The 15,506-nt window shown below is 46.0% G+C and overlaps 2 protein-coding genes across 4 annotated transcripts in view; both read left to right on the top strand.

Annotated features, from left to right (window-relative positions):
* The window catches only part of PDHB (pyruvate dehydrogenase E1 subunit beta), a 171,109-nt gene that overhangs the window by 60,561 nt on the left and 95,042 nt on the right, over positions 1 to 15,506 (top strand). The window lies entirely within an intron of this gene.
* ACOX2 (acyl-CoA oxidase 2) overlaps positions 1 to 15,506 on the top strand; it is a 32,927-nt gene that overhangs the window by 11,999 nt on the left and 5,422 nt on the right. For all 3 annotated transcript variants that reach the window (XM_050781232.1, XM_050781234.1, XM_050781231.1), the window contains exons 11-13: positions 669 to 848; positions 2,730 to 2,835; positions 8,545 to 8,762. In XM_050781232.1, the coding sequence (XP_050637189.1) occupies positions 669 to 848; positions 2,730 to 2,835; positions 8,545 to 8,762 (504 nt within the window). The remainder of the gene's footprint in view (positions 1 to 668; positions 849 to 2,729; positions 2,836 to 8,544; positions 8,763 to 15,506) is intronic.

Here is a 15,506-nt window from a genome sequence, read left to right as displayed (position 1 = left end):
TTCCAAATTAGAAAAGGAATACAATAGCACATATTATGTACTCTGCACTGTGCTAAGCACTCTACAAATATCATCTCATTCCGTTTCACAAACCCTCAATCAGATGAGAACTGTCCTCCCACCTAGAGCCAGAGAAACCATGACTTGGGAGGTGATGCTTCGTTCATCATACAGGTCTCAGCGAGGCTGTATGGGAATCCAGGGCTGTCTAAGCCCAGAACCTGTAACCACTGGATTATCCTAAAGCAGCAGTTGAGAGTCACCTATAATCCTCCTACTCCTGTTAGCATGCTTGCCTCTATCCTTCTTTTTTCAGCTAAGAAAATTTAATTTGCACCCAGTCACTGTACAAGTCATTATAAATCCCAAAATCGCAGTATTCTGATGGAAAATTCTGTTTGCTCAGATCACAGAAGGGTTTATGTTCAGGATCTGAGAGTGTCTGGCCCGGCTCTACAGTTTCCCGGGGTGTGCCTGACTGCAGGCCTCGAGGCAGGATGGCCCAAGGGGGAATCCTCAGGAGGGAGGCCAGGTGGAGGCCCGGTGACCCGGCTCTCCCACGGGAAGGCTGGAACCCAGCATGAACTCGCCTGCCTCTGGGAGTGAGGGGTGCTGGGCTGTCCTGCAGAGTCTCTGCCCTCTCACCTGCCTCCCCTTCCACGCCCCAGGTTTCTGGTGAAGAGCTACCTGCAGACTCAGATGTCCCCTGGCTCCACGCCACAGAGATCTCTCCCTCCATCTGTCGCGTATCTCGCCACACCTGACCTGGCCAGGTGTCCAGCCCAGAGGGCAGCCGACTTCCTCTGCCCAGAGCTCTACACCACAGCCTGGGCACACGTGGCAGCAAGGTAAGCCAGTGCTGAGAAAGCAGCCATCCCACCTGGGGACAGGCTCCATGCCACACTAGGGCCTTTGGATTGGTTGGGTGGACATTCGTGGATTCAGTTCTAAAAAGCCACCCCATGCCTAGCCTCCCCCATCCTCTCAGTCCCTGCCACCATGGGAGAGAGAGGGGAAGTCCCCCGCATCAGCCATGGATCCCCATCACTTCCCCATCCTGGTCACAGTAGTAGAAGCCATGGATCCCCATCACTTCCCCATCCTGGCCACCTCTGGTGGCCCAGAAGTGTGATGTCCTTCTACTACTGTGAGATATTTTTTGAATCTCTAGGGTCCTATGGTGATTTGCAATATAAGGAATGTACCACATGTAAATACTACAAATGTATTGATATGCAAATATCAATAAATAAAGCAATACTCACTTGTATGTTTGAAATATCCCATAATCTAAAAATAATTTTTGAAAATATGACAACACCACAGAATAGAATTCACTTATTTCCAGGGTCTAGTAGGCTCCAGGGAACATGGACAAAGCCAAGGACTCATCCATTCTGTCATTCAACAAATACTGTTCAGTACCTACTCTGTGTTAGGAATGACTAAATATGCCAGGGGCTGGGAACAGAGAGGTCCTGACCAAACACAGATACCACCGTGGAAAAGATGGAGGTTTAATTACCTAAAAAGGAAACTTCTGAACCTTGCCCCAAATTAAAACACCAAAAACAGGCTGGGCATGGTGGCTCACACCAGTAATTCCAGCACTTTGGGAGGTCGAGGTGGGAGGATTGCTTGAGCTCAGGAGTTTGAGACCAGCTTGGGCAACATGGTGAAACTCCATCTCTACCAAACATAGAAAAAATTTAATAAAAAAATAAAAATGAAACACCAAAAACAAACTGGAAAAACATGTTTTCAGTATATAATAAGAGGCCTTATATCCCAACCTGTGGTCCCAGGGATGGTTAATAGTTATTTCAAGATCATAAGCAACTTGGAACATTCATTTATTTATTCCAAAAATATTTATTAACTGCCTATAATATGGCAGGCACTGTTCCAGGCATTAGGGGCCTATCAGTAAATAGGCCTGATAAACACCCCAGACCTCACAGAGCTAACATTTCAAATGGGAGATTTGAGGAGGGGAAAATAAGGCTGCTCAAGGTAATTAAAGTGTCATGATATTTCTCCTTGCTTGAAATTCAATGTGACATCTGCTTATCTATTCCCTGACAAAGCAAAAAACATATTGCCTAATAAACAGTTTGCTTTACACACAGATTCCAAGGGTCATGGATGGACGGGCAGGAAACAGAAAATAAGAAGGGATTAAAGGTTAATAAAATGGCAAATGACTAATTTAGTGGTTTTCAGGACAAAGGTTGGTTTTCTGTTTTTGTTTTTAGGTCCCGTGGGTAGAACCTGCAGCAGGCTAGGTGACTGACGGGCCTCTGTAGCCTTTACAGAAAAACCATTCTCCTTGCTCAGGCCATAGGATGAGAGTCAACAAAAAGGCCTGAACATACTGGTGTCAGGCTGGAATCTGCATTAGAAATAGGGCACAGCTCCTGGCCTGTGGCCCTGAGGCTTTATAACATGGCGATTAACAACAAGTCAAAATCCTGGCTCTACTCCTTACTAGCTGTGTGACCCTGGACAAATTAGTTAACCTCTCTGGGCCTCAGTTTTCCCCATAGCAAACTGGGGGGTGCCTGCCCTTAAAAGAGTTAAAGAGATAATGAGTATCAATCATTTAGCTTTATAGCACATAAGTGGTCAATAAACAGGCATTATTTCTACTTCTGAGGGACCACAGGAAGCCCATCAGTTGTCTTTTCCACTCAGTCAGGAAGCTGAACCTTTTTTGCTTTGGCCTTCAGACTGATAAAGGACTCAGTGCACCATTTACAGACCCTGACGCAATCCGGAGCTGACCAGCACGAGGCCTGGAACCAGACCACTGTCATACACCTCCAGGCTGCTAAGGTGAGCGCCCGCCAGCTGAAGCTGAAAGGGATCGTTTTGTTTCCCAGGCAGGCTACCCTGCTGGGAAAATCCGGGCTCTGCCACTATTCCCCAACTCTGCCTCAGCGGCTGCTGCCCTCATTTCACTTCCAAGGCTTTAGTCCAGGGTATTTTAATTAAAGGACTTAACTCCAAAGCAATCTTGCTGGCAGCTCTTAGGGGAAAAGGTAATGAGGCAGTGTTATTGGATTTGCTTCAGGTTGTTCAAATATTTCCTCCCAGATAGAAAAGCAGGTCAAGTCTCCCCTTAGCCCCACAGGCAATCCTTGGATGTCTGATTCAATTTCTACTTGTTTTGTGTTTGTGCATAATTCATAGTCAGTCGGCAAATATTTGAGCACCCACTCTGCACTGGGCACTGAGGTGGGTGCTCAACAGTGAAGCCACTGCCCATGCACAGCTACAATCAAGGAAGCACCATGACATGGCAATACAGGCTGCTACGGAATCCCAGAGCAGGCACATTTCTGCCCACCTGGAGGAGTCAGAAAGGCTTCCCAAAAGAAGCGGCAACTTCAAGGATAAGCTGAAATTAGCCAGCTAAAGGGTGGGGTGGCAGCTTTGGAGAGAAAAGTTTCCAGGCAAAGGGAGCTGCGCGTGCAAAAGGAGTCAGCAAGAAGAATCCTGGTGTGCTTGGGAGGAAGTGCAAGTCTCTCAAGGAGTACCTAAGGAGGAGGACTGAGACAAGGGGAGAAGGGGAGACAGGCAAGGCCTCTGACCTTTTGCACCACTGTGAAAAGTTGGGGTTTTGTTTTCATTGCAATGCCTTTGCTGAGTTTGTTTGGAGGTGGAGTAAAGTGATCAGTTTCATTCTAGAAGAATCATGCAGGTTGCCCGGGGTGGAATGAAAGGGAGCAAGTTAGAAAGGAGCAAGTCTGGCCGGGCGCGGTGGCTCAAGCCTGTAATCCCAGCACTTTGGGAGGCCGAGACGGGCGGATCACGAGGTCAGGAGATCGAGACCATCTTGGCTAACACAGTGAAACCCCGTCTCTACTAAAAAATACAAAAAAATAGCCGGGCGAGGTGGCGGGCGCCTGTAGTCCCAGCGACTTGGGAGGCGGAGGCAGGAGAATGGCGCAAACCCGGGAGGCGGAGCTTGCAATGAGCTGAGATCCGGCCACTGCACTCCAGCCTGGGCGACAGCGCGAGACTCCCTCTCAAAAAAAAAAAAAAAAAAAAAAAAAAGAAAGAAAGGAGCAAGTCTGGGCCAAGACTGAGGGTGGTCCTGACCATGAGCATGGCAGAAGGCCTGGAGACAAGTGGGGAGATCAGAGATACTAAGGGGGAAGAAGGCAGCGACGACAAGCCTCTGAGTGCTGGGGTGGGAAAGAGGTAAGAACAACTCCTGAGTTCTAGCTTAGGCAGCTGGGACTCTGGCACTGCCAATAACTGGAAAATTAAAGTGATCACACCAATGCTCAGGCCTCAGACCCAGAAAATGGCAGCCTTGGAACAGGAGAGCCCTGAAGGGCTGCAGAGGCCCTCCTGGGACAGGGTTGGTGGGGCAGGCTGGACGTTGAGTACCACCACGTGACCCACCACCTCCACCACACCGCCGGTTCTGGGATTACCTCTGCAGCCCTCAGTTCTATTCAGCCTACAGCAGGGGCACCCCCTGCTGTGCTAACTGTCTTGTCAACACAGAGGGTGAGCCAAGGCTTCCTGCTTTCACTGGATCACCAAAACAGGAACCACAGCTGCCCATTATCCACTCATCCATTTTCCAAACCTATGGCCTGCCTTCAAATGGACCAGATGCTGCTTGCCAGGGTTACTTCATTTAATCCACACAGCCCTGGGAGGGAGACTGACATTATCTCCACTTCAAGAGTAAGGAAAGAGAACTCAGGAGTTAGGTCCCAGAGGTAGAAAATAGCTGAGTCCAGATGCTTTCCCTTCCCACACCACCAAGGGTGTGATGAGTGACTGAGGTGAGCAACAAACTCTGGGGGGATGGAGGGTGATAGCCAGCCAGCCTGTGAGGGAAGAACACGTCCCTGACAGCTTCCTGGGGAGGTGGTGCCCCAGCTGAGTCTCCAGGGTCATAATGGATAGGGCTTTCTGTACTCTCTGTGCTTTGCGGGGTTATTTAGTCTACAGAAAGCTTCAGCACCCAACTGGGCCCCATCTGGAAACCATAAATGTGCAGGTAGAGATAACTGCAACTTGGGGGAAGCGGGGATGATACTGACAGAAGAGTAGACAAGGGGGAGCCATGGGCTAAATTCTGGTCCCAGCTCTGTGTGACCTCAAGCAGCCCCTTCCTTCTCTGGGCTTTAACTTCCCTGTCTGTAGACAAAGGGGCATGGGAGAGCCCTTTAGGCTCTGTCAGGCTGTGGTCCGATAATGCAGACTCTGACCAGAAGAGATGTCAGTCTCCAGGACCACTGGAACAAATGCTGGCCTCATTATAATCCAGCCTCAGTCTCCTGTGGCTTTGGCCACACAGGGTTAGGAATACAGCCCTGGTGTGGATCTCACTGCTACCACTTCCTAGCCATGACCTTGGGGAAGAAACTTAATATTTCAGAGCCTCAGTCTCTTCATCTGCAAGATAGAGCTAATAACAGTACCTACTTTGTAGGACTCTGATAAAGATTAAATGAGTAAAACTTAAAGAGAGGCAGCTAGCACATAAGTGCATATATCCCACCCCCACCCCCAAATTAGACAGGAGGCAAGATTTAAACCAACACACACAATGTAAATAATGTTCACTGTGCTCAGAGCGTGGGACCAAAGTTCGGCTCAGCCCTTCCCCAAAGCGTAGAGGTCACCTCTGTCTCTGATCCTCATCCTGCTTTTTAAGGCAGAGGCCCAGGCCGTTGGGCAGCTCTCCATCACTCCACTCCTCAACTGAGAGCCTTAAGCATTTGAGGATGCAGCTCTCAGATTAGGACAGGAAAAGGAGTGTGGGTCTGCAGTTCTGCCAAGCTGGACCCAGTCTGAGCAACAAAGGCTACTGGAGCCCCAGAGGCAACACAGCACATCTGCTGACCTTCCACAGCCAAATGCTGCAAGTCCAGCATGGCTGTGAGCACACCATGTCTGAATGGCAAAGTGGAGTTGTCAGCACCTGTGTGAGGGCCCCCTAGGAAACACAGGTTCTTTCCAAGTGAGAAAATGGATCGGGTCACTGCGCAGCTAAAGACTCCCGGTCCCACAGAACAAATTCCGACCATGTTCTTCACAGCCCTTCACTGACCTGAGCCCCAGGTATGAGTCCACCCTAACCTCCATGGTTCCCCATCATCACCTCATTATACCACCACACTTCAGCCTCATTAAATTGCCTGCAGCTTCCTGAATGTACAACTTTTTGCACATAAGGTTCTCCCTGCCTGGAATGACCTTTCCCCCAACTCATGTCCCACTGGGTGAATTCTTTTGAACCCCCAAGACATTCTTTTTTTTTTTTTTTTTTTTGAGACGGAGTCTCGCTCTGTCCCCCAGGCTGGAGTGCAATGGCCGGATCTCAGCTTACTGCAAGCTCCACCTCCCAGGTTCATGCCATTCTCCTGCCTCAGCCTCCCAAGTAGCTGGGACTACAGGCGCCCACCACCTCACCCGGCTAGTTTTTTGTATTTTTTAGTAGAGACGGGGTTTCACTGTGTTAGCCAGGATGGTCTCGATCTCCTGACCTCGTGATCCACCCGTCTCAGCCTCCCAAAGTGCTGGGATTACAGGCTTGAGCCACCACGCCCGGCCGACATTCTTTTTTTTTAAGATAGAATCTCACTCCATCACCCAGGCTAGAGTTCAGTGGCACAGTCTCAGCTCACTGCAAACTCCACCTCCCAGGTTCAAGCGATTCTCGTGCCTCAGTCTCCTGAGTAGTGAGAATTACAGGTGTGTACCACCACACCTGGCTAATTTTTGTATTTTTTGTAGAGACAGGGTTTCACCATGTTGACCAGGCTAGTCTCAAACTCCTGACCTCAAGTGATCCGCCCACCTCAGTTTCCCAAGGTGCTAGCGTTACAGGTGTGAGCCACCGCACCCAGCCAAACCCCCAAGACACTCTAAATCTTGCTACTGAAAATCACTACAGCAGCATGGGCATCACAGGGGACCTTGTTAGAAATGCAGTCTCAGGCCTTGCCCTGGAATCTGCATTTTTACAAGATCCCCAGGTGATCTGTGTGCACATAAAAAACTGAGAAGCGGGGCCAGGCCCAGAGGCTCTGCCTGTAATCCCAGCACTTTGGGAAGCCAAGGAAGGAGGATCACTTGAGCTCGGGACTGGGCAACATAGCAAGACCCTCATCTCTACTAAAAATACCAAAAAAAACCAAAAAACAAAAAACCAGGCATGGTGATGTGCACCTGTGGTCCCAACTACTCGGGAGGCTGAGGCAGGAGGATCACTTGGGCCCAGTGGGACACAGGTTGTAGTGAGGCAAGATCGCAACACTGCACTTCAGCCTCGGTGACAGAGTGAGATTGTATCTCAAAAAAAAAAAAAAAATTGAGAAGCACTGCTTTATACGTTCTGTCTTCCTCACTCTCCCTAATAGAACTCATATATCCTACCTGACAAAATAATTATGTGTGCTTGTCTTGATGAGATGGGGTCTGTTCAAAATATGTTACAACCAGTAGGACAAGGCACTAACCAATCAAAATGGACTTCAGCCCTAGGGTAAGCAAGGTCCTGAAGGCCTCCTGCTGGGTCAAGCATTAATCCTTTAGTTGCTGGGCTGTGGAGAGAAGGAGGGGGTCTTCGGGACGGAGTCCATCTGGCAGGAGGGGCTCTCACAGGGTTGATGGCAGTGGACACTTGCCAGCTGGTATTAAAGTATTTTTTTGACAACTGCCATAGCCAGACCATTACATATGAGCTAAATAACAGCACTGCTTACCTTAAGGAGTTTATACTCTAGCTGGGATAAATTTCATATATATCTTGAACCATTATTTTCTCACCCCATGGTGTACACATGTGTGCGTGCGCACACACACACACACCACTGACTTGAACACTGCAGACAACAAATAGCTTTTTTTTTTTTTTTTTTTTTTTTTGAGATGGAGTTTCGCTCTTATTGCCCAGGCTAGAGTACAATGGCATGATTTTGGTTCACTGCAACCTCCGCCTCCTGGGTTCAAGTGATTGTCCTGCCTCAGCCTCCCAAGTAGCTGGGATTACAGGCATGCACCACCATGCTTGGCTAATTTTTGCATTTTTAGTAGAGACAGGGTTTTGCCATGTTGGTCAGACTGGTCTCAAACTCCTGACCTCAGGTGATCCACCCACCTTGGCCTCCCAAAGTGCTGGGATTACAGGCGTGAGCCACCGCACCCAGCCTTAAAATAGCTATTTTCTTAAGAACAGTGGTGCTGTCCTCTACCTTCCCCAGGCCAGCCTCCAATGTGCCTGTATTCTTTCTCTCCACTTTCCAACCTACTTGAAACTGCTCCAAGCAAAAGAAAACAAGGGCCATGTTTCAAAAGCCCACCAGTCCCCAACACACACACACACACACACACACACACACACACACGACATCAAAAAGCCTTGATCAGACCCAGAGTGAGCTAGAAGAAAAGTCAGCCTGCTGGGAAGCACATCCTGCCTCAAGTTTATTCCAGCCATCTTGCCAAGCTTCCAGGATGACTTCTGGAGTAGAAAACCAGAAACCAGGAGAACATATCTTTGTGGCTTTGTAGGCGCACTGCTACTATGTCACTGTGAAGGGTTTTACAGAAGCTCTGGAGAAACTAGAAAATGAATCAGCGATTCAGCAGGTGCTCAAGCGCCTCTCTGACCTCCATGCCATACACGGAATCTTGACTAACTCGGGTGACTTTCTCCATGATGCCTTCCTGTCTGGTGCCCAAGTGGACATGGCAAGAACAGCCTACCTGGACCTGCTCCGCCTGATCCGGTGAGTGGCACAGCCTTCAAACCATGTTAGCCTTCAGAGAATAACCCTACCCCCTTGTTCGCAGGTCACTTCCAACTCCAAAACCTTGCTAATGGACAGAGCAGCAACAGCCCTGGAGAGGTTTACACCCTATTATCATTACATCAGCACAAAGCATTATGAATTAATGAAAGAAAAAAATGGGAAAAACACTTATGAATAAATGAGATGCCTCAGTTGAACTCTTCACATTGTCAAGGAAATAGGAATAGTATCTAAGGAAAATGAATAAAATGAAGCATGCTACACATGAATGATATGTTGCTAATGTGCTAATAATAGTTTCAACCACAGCTAACTTTTTTTTCTTTTTTTTTTTTTTGAGACGGGATCTTGCTGTGTCGCCCAGGCTAAAGTGCAGTAGTACAATCTCATCTCACTGCAACCTCTGCCTCTGGGTTCAAGTGATTCTCCTGCTTCAGCCTCCCAAGTAGCTGGGATTACAGGTGCCTGCCATTATGCCCAGCTTTTTTGTATTTTTAGTAGAGATGGGGTTTCATCATGTTGACCAGGCTGGTCTCCAACTCCTGACCTCAAGTGATCCACGTGCCTCAGCCTCCCAAAGTGCTGGGATTACAGGTGTGATCCAATGTGCCCAGGCATAGCTAACCTTTAAAGAGCACTTATGTGACAGGCCCTGCGCCAAAGGCTTTTACATACATCTCATTTAATCCTTACAGCCCTTTGAAATGGGTACTATTAATCTCCTTATTTTATTGGAAAGGAAATTCAGGCTGATGGGAGTTGCCCAGTGTCAACCAGCCAGAGGAGGGGCCAGGTACAATCTCAGGTCTGGCCCCTGGGCATGAGCTCTTCACCTGTATGTTAAGGTGAAGGTTGAGGTATTATCTACTTCAAACACATCCTTGTCTTTGTTAAATGTGCTTCAGCAAATTCTTACCAAGTTTAGTAAACTTACCTTAATCCTCCCTCAGCTTCAAGAGGAAAATTTTTTTAACTCTGTAATTCATATATTCATTTATAAAATAATAACACACAGTTTTTAAATGCAGCATTAATGCAGGGTCAATGAAATACTAATGCAGTGCTTTCACACTGTTATTCTATAATCTAAACAATTGCTTTAAAAACATATCAAAACCAAAGCCCAAACTGATCAGAGTCCTAGAAAAAATAGAAATAAAAACAATAAAGAAAAAAAAGGCTGGGCAACATGGTAAAACCCCACCTCTACAAAAAATACAAAAAAATGAATTGGGCACACACCTGTAGTCCCAGCTACTCGGGAGGCTGAGGTAGGAGGATTGATTGATCCCAGGAGGTTAAGGTTGCAGTGAGCTATGATTGCATCACTGCACTCCAGCCTAGGCAAGAAAGTGAGACCTTGTCTCAAAAAAAGCAAAGAAAAGAAAACATTCCAAATTATTTACCATTGTCCATAAGGTTAAAAAAAATGAACTAATTTGAGAATATAATCTTTTCGAGACCTCACTGGGCAGAAAATATGATGCCTATTGCATAGGGTTAGAGGTGACTCCTAGAATCTCCAACAATTCTCATATCAACAAGACTGACAAAAAGAAAAAAAGAGGCTGGGAGCAGCGGCTCACACGTGTAATCCGGCACTTTGGGAGGCCAAGGTGGGAGGATTACTTGAGGCAGAGTTTAAGACTAGCTTGGGCAACATAGTAAGACCCTGTCTCTAAAATTAAATATATGTATTTATTTAATATAAATATAAATATATATATATATTAGGCATGGTGGCTAACACCTGTAATGCCAGCACTTTGGGAGGCCAAGGTGGGTGGATCACCTGAGGTCAGGAGTTCGAGGCCAGCCTGGCCAACATGGTAAAACCCTGTCTCTACTAAAAATGCAAAAAATTAGCTCAGTGTGGTGACGGGCACCTGTAATCCTAACAACTCGGGAGGCTGAAGCAGGAGAATCGCTTGAACCCGGGAGGCGGAGGTTGCAGTGAGCCAAGATCGCACCACTGCACTACAGCCTTGGCGACAAGAGTGAGACTCCGTCTCAAGAAAAAAAAAAAAAGTTCAGTTAAATCATCAAAAACTGTCAAAAATACATTTGACACAATTATGTCCCAGGTATTAAACTTTCCCTAATACAGGGAATCCAGTGGTGAAAACTATTAAGAGCATAATTAAGTACTGCACAGTTCAAGCCCAAGGGTGTCTATCTGTCTGAAACCCTCAGAATTTAAAAGCACTTGAAAATAATTGTTCTAGCCCCAGTTGTCGGTGATGATAAAATACAAAAGATCACCTTAACACCCTGTAAGCATGTTTTTTAAATTTGCAAACAGCATTTCTAAGTGCTTGCCTTGGCTCCAGCAACTTACAATTCAAGACAAGACAGACAGCCCTGATGCAAGCTGCCAACTTACTCATGCATCAAACCCAGAAATTGATTTACTTCCATGATGGTTCCTAAGTAGCCTTACTACTGCAGGGTAATTCGGCACATAACAGATTCTATGCATATCACTGTTTGGTGTCACAGTTCCCTGCCTTGATTAGTCACTATCTCCCTAAGATTTCTGAGACGAAAACTGAAGGGCGGCAAAGTATGCTAAGGATGCCAAGAACAAGCTCTCTGTAATGTTAACTGACCCAGTCTTTAGTTGTTTAAGCGGTCATAAAACCTCAGTTGGGGGTACTTCTAGGTAAAGATGACAGATTAAACATATGCATTTACTTTTGTTCTTTCCTGAAACCCTACTAAAACATCAGTGAATGGACTGAAATTTTTTTAAAGGCATAAACCCACAAAGAGAAAGAGATGTTGTCTCTATGTTGTCCAGACTGGTCTTGAACTCCTGGGCTCAAGGGATCCTCCTACCTCAGCCTCCCAAAGTGCTGGGATTACATGTATGAGCTAACACACCTAGCCTCTGTGAGTGATTTTAAGACTTTCCTTGACTCTGCCCTGGCAGAAGGGTAAATAGAGGGTCTGTGGACTAGGGAGCATCAGGTATAGTTGATAATAAGGCTACCCTTCAGAAAACAGGGTTCTTTATAGGCCAAATGTGGACACCTCCCTCCCCCAGACCTTTTTTCCCACTGGTTCCTAAAAAACTGGCAGCCAGACTAGTACCCTGCAAGAAGATAATAAGATGATCCTTCTCTGGAGAATCTGGCCAGCCCAAGGAGAAGGAGCTAAAGACGCTGACATCAGAGTCCCCCAATGGTCCACCCACTTCACTCCATAGTGAACCCCACATTAGCAAGCATAGCCACAGGTTTGTAGTCAGCTAGTTAATGCCTTGCTCTTAGCTATGATCAGACACTCAGGGATCAATAAACACCTGAAGAATGCCCCTAACATAAAAGATGGAGACTAAAACAAGCAAGAACAAGGCAATTCAGAGGACATAAGAGGATCCACAGGGAGAAGAAAACTTAAAAAAAAAAAAAAAAAAAACAGTGATAGAGAAAGTATTGCAACCACAAAATAAAAAAAAAAAACCTGAATGCCATTATTTAAAACTAATATTCAGAGAACCTTAAAAAAGACCTCCTTGAAATTAAAAAATGATAGTGGAAATGAAAACTCAATGTAAGGACTGGGAGATAAGGTTGCAGAAATCTCACAGCAAGAAAGCAAAAAGACAAAAAAAAGGAGGACTTTTAAAAAGTAAGAGGACCAGTCTTAGCTGTTCATCATCTGAAGAATAGGTCTAGAAAGAAGACAGAGAAAACAGAAGGAAGTGAATCATTAATAAAATAATTCAAGAAAACATTCCTCAAGTGAAGGATACGAGTTTCAATGAAAAAGGGTCACAGATGCCTACACACTAGAGGAGAGGAGACAGGCACACACATGCACAAAATAAGTCACACTGTATACCATGTGAAATGATAATAGCTACGATGAAGGAAACGATAGTAGGAAGTGGGGGAAAGAATGCTGGGGGTCAGTAGGGAGGATGGGGAGCTACAATTTTAAGTAGGCCAGAGAAAACCTCCCTGGGAGGGTGACATTTAAGGAAAGACCTGGGAGAAGGTAGGGAGAAGCTGTTGTAGCTGCTAGGGAAAGAACATTACAGGCAGAACATAAATACAGTCATGCATCACTTAATGACGGGAGGATCCGTTCTGAGAAATGTGTCTTCAGGTGAGTCTGTCATCATGTGAACATCACAGAGTGTACTTACACAAGCCTAAATGGTATAGCCTATTGCTCGTAGGCTCACACTGCAAAGCACGGTGCTGTACTGAATACTGTAGGCAATTCTAATGTAAGTCATGAAGCAATAGGAATTTTTCAGCTTTATCATAATGTCATGGGACCACCATGATATACATGGTCCATCATTGACCAAAACATCATTATGCAGTGCATGATGGTACAAATGTTGGAGACCAGAGTGTGCTTGGCATATCCATCCACACAGAAGAGGCCACAGGGGCAGGAAGGGCATGACTGCAGTGGAAAATGAGGGCAGAGGTCAGAGAGTTAAGGGAGTACAGCAGGGGGTGGGAAGAGAGAGTAAGGTAGATCATTGCAAAGACTTAAGAGAATGCGAAGGTTTTGAGCACTGGATAGAATGGGAGGGTTTTGAGCATTGGATAGACACAACCTGAAAGAATCTGATGTATATTTTTAAAGGCTCACTCCAGCTGCTATATTAAGAACTAAGAGCGAAAAGCAGGGAGATCAGCTGGATGGCTCATGCAATCATCCAAGTGAGGGATGATAGTGGATTGGAGCAGTGATAGTGCTGGAAGTGGTGGGAAGTGGTTGAAGTTTGAATGTATCTTGAAGGCAGAACAGGATTTGCTGACAGATTAGATGTACGGTAAGAAAGAAAAGAAGAATCAAGGTTTTTGGTCAGAAGGACAGAGCTGCTATTTACCATAAATGGGGAAGACTACAGGAGGGCCAGGTGGCAGGGTGGACAGGAAAGAGCTAGCAGCCCAGGAGTTTGGGTTCAGACACATTACCTTTGAAGAGCCTGTCAGAAATCCAAGTACAGATGTTGGTAAGCAGGGGACACTGGAGGAATAAATTTGGAAGTCATTGGCATATGGTTGATATTTAAAGCCATGAGAAGAATATCACAAGGAGTGCATGAAGAGAAAAGGCCCAAGTACTGAGTCTTGAGACCCTCGAAAGATAGTAAGGAAGTAACCGCGGCAAAAGCTATTTCTGTGGAATGGTGGGAGTAAAAATATGAATAGATCCAGTTCAGGAGAGAATGTGAAAATTGGAAATCATAAGCATAAACACACGTAACGCTTTCAGAGAGTTTTGTCCTAAAGGGGGGCCAAGATGATGGAGAAGGAAATAGAGTCAAAAGCTTGTGTTTAAGATGGGAGAAATGACTGTCTGTTTGTATACTGATGGACATGATCCAGTACAGAGGGGATTTTTTTTTCCTTGTACCTTTCTTTGAACTTGATCTTGGCTTCCCATTAGGCCTTGTGTTTAAGAGCAAGTTCTTTGAAGAGATCCTTGTTGATGATAGTTTGTCCGAGAGCATATCCACAGAGTACCTTGTGGGCATGAGGTGATTATAGTTATAAGCTTTTGCAAAAGACTTAATCCTTGACCTCTTGGAGATCTTCTTGCCTATGGCAGCTGTCACTTTGTGAGGATAGCAATTAATTCCAGCTACCAAAGCATGATTGTAAGAATGGACTGAGGTGCCATCATCAATGTTCTTCATGATGATGGCTTTGTGTCCAGAGTAGCATCCAGCCAGGACCAGCACCACATTCCCAGGTTTCATGAACTTGCCCAGTTTGACAGCAACCAGCCAGGCCTACAGCAAAAAGAAAGAAGGGCATTTCCACTAACCTTTTACCCCTGAGAGGAGAATTTTGATGTTGTAGGGGAAAGGCAGGAGAATTTTGTTTCTCCAGTAGGCAAGAGGAAAAGACCTCTAGTAGACAAGGAGGGACTGAGGCCTGAGCTGACAGCCTGAAGAGAGAAGGCATTGTATGTATAAATGCAAGGGCGGGAATTATACAGGATTCTCTTACTGCTTCCACTTCATCAGTGAGATATGATGTAAAGCCATCCAGGCAAGAAAGATGGGAAAGGTGGATAGTGTCAATCTGAGGATCAAAGAGATGGTATGAAATAACTACCTAAGAAAAGGAAAGAGTAAATGAACAATGAGTAAATGCAGCAATGTAATACGATTGCTGAGCTGCAATTAGGGCCCACTTGAGCCATTATTACACCAGTTATGATTGTTTTTTCCAGTCATGTGTAGCTACAAAGGTGGTAGCACAAAGTGGGTGGAAAATTAAAGACAAAGAGATATGCATTTTGCTAAACAGGTATGACAAAGCAAGAAAAACTGTTGAGTGTGTGTGTGTGTATATATATATATATTTTTTTAGAGAGAGTCATGCTCTGTTGCCCAAGCTGGAGTGCAGTGGCACGATCTCAGCTCACTGCAACCTCTGCCTCCCGGGTTCAAGCAGTTCTCCCACCTCAGCCTTCCCGGAAGCTGAGACTACAGGCACACACCACCACGCCTGGCTAATTTTTGTATTTTTAGTACAGACAGGGTTCTGCCATGTTGGCCAGCTGGTCTCGAAGTCCTGACCTCAGCCGATCCATCTGCCTCAGTCTCCCAAAATGCTGGGACTACAGGCGTGAGCCATCACACCTGGCCTGTTGAATATATTTTTGAGAGAGTAATAGGGCATGGAATTTCAGGTGGATAAGGAATGAAGTGAGTCCACAAGGTGGCAAGGGGGACATTAA

Source organism: Macaca thibetana, chromosome 2 (assembly GCF_024542745.1).
Source record: "Macaca thibetana thibetana isolate TM-01 chromosome 2, ASM2454274v1, whole genome shotgun sequence".
In the NCBI taxonomy this organism is placed as follows: Eukaryota; Metazoa; Chordata; class Mammalia; order Primates; family Cercopithecidae; genus Macaca; species Macaca thibetana.
Note: the sequence above shows the minus strand (reverse complement) of the source record. Positions and strands in the feature narration are given on the sequence as shown.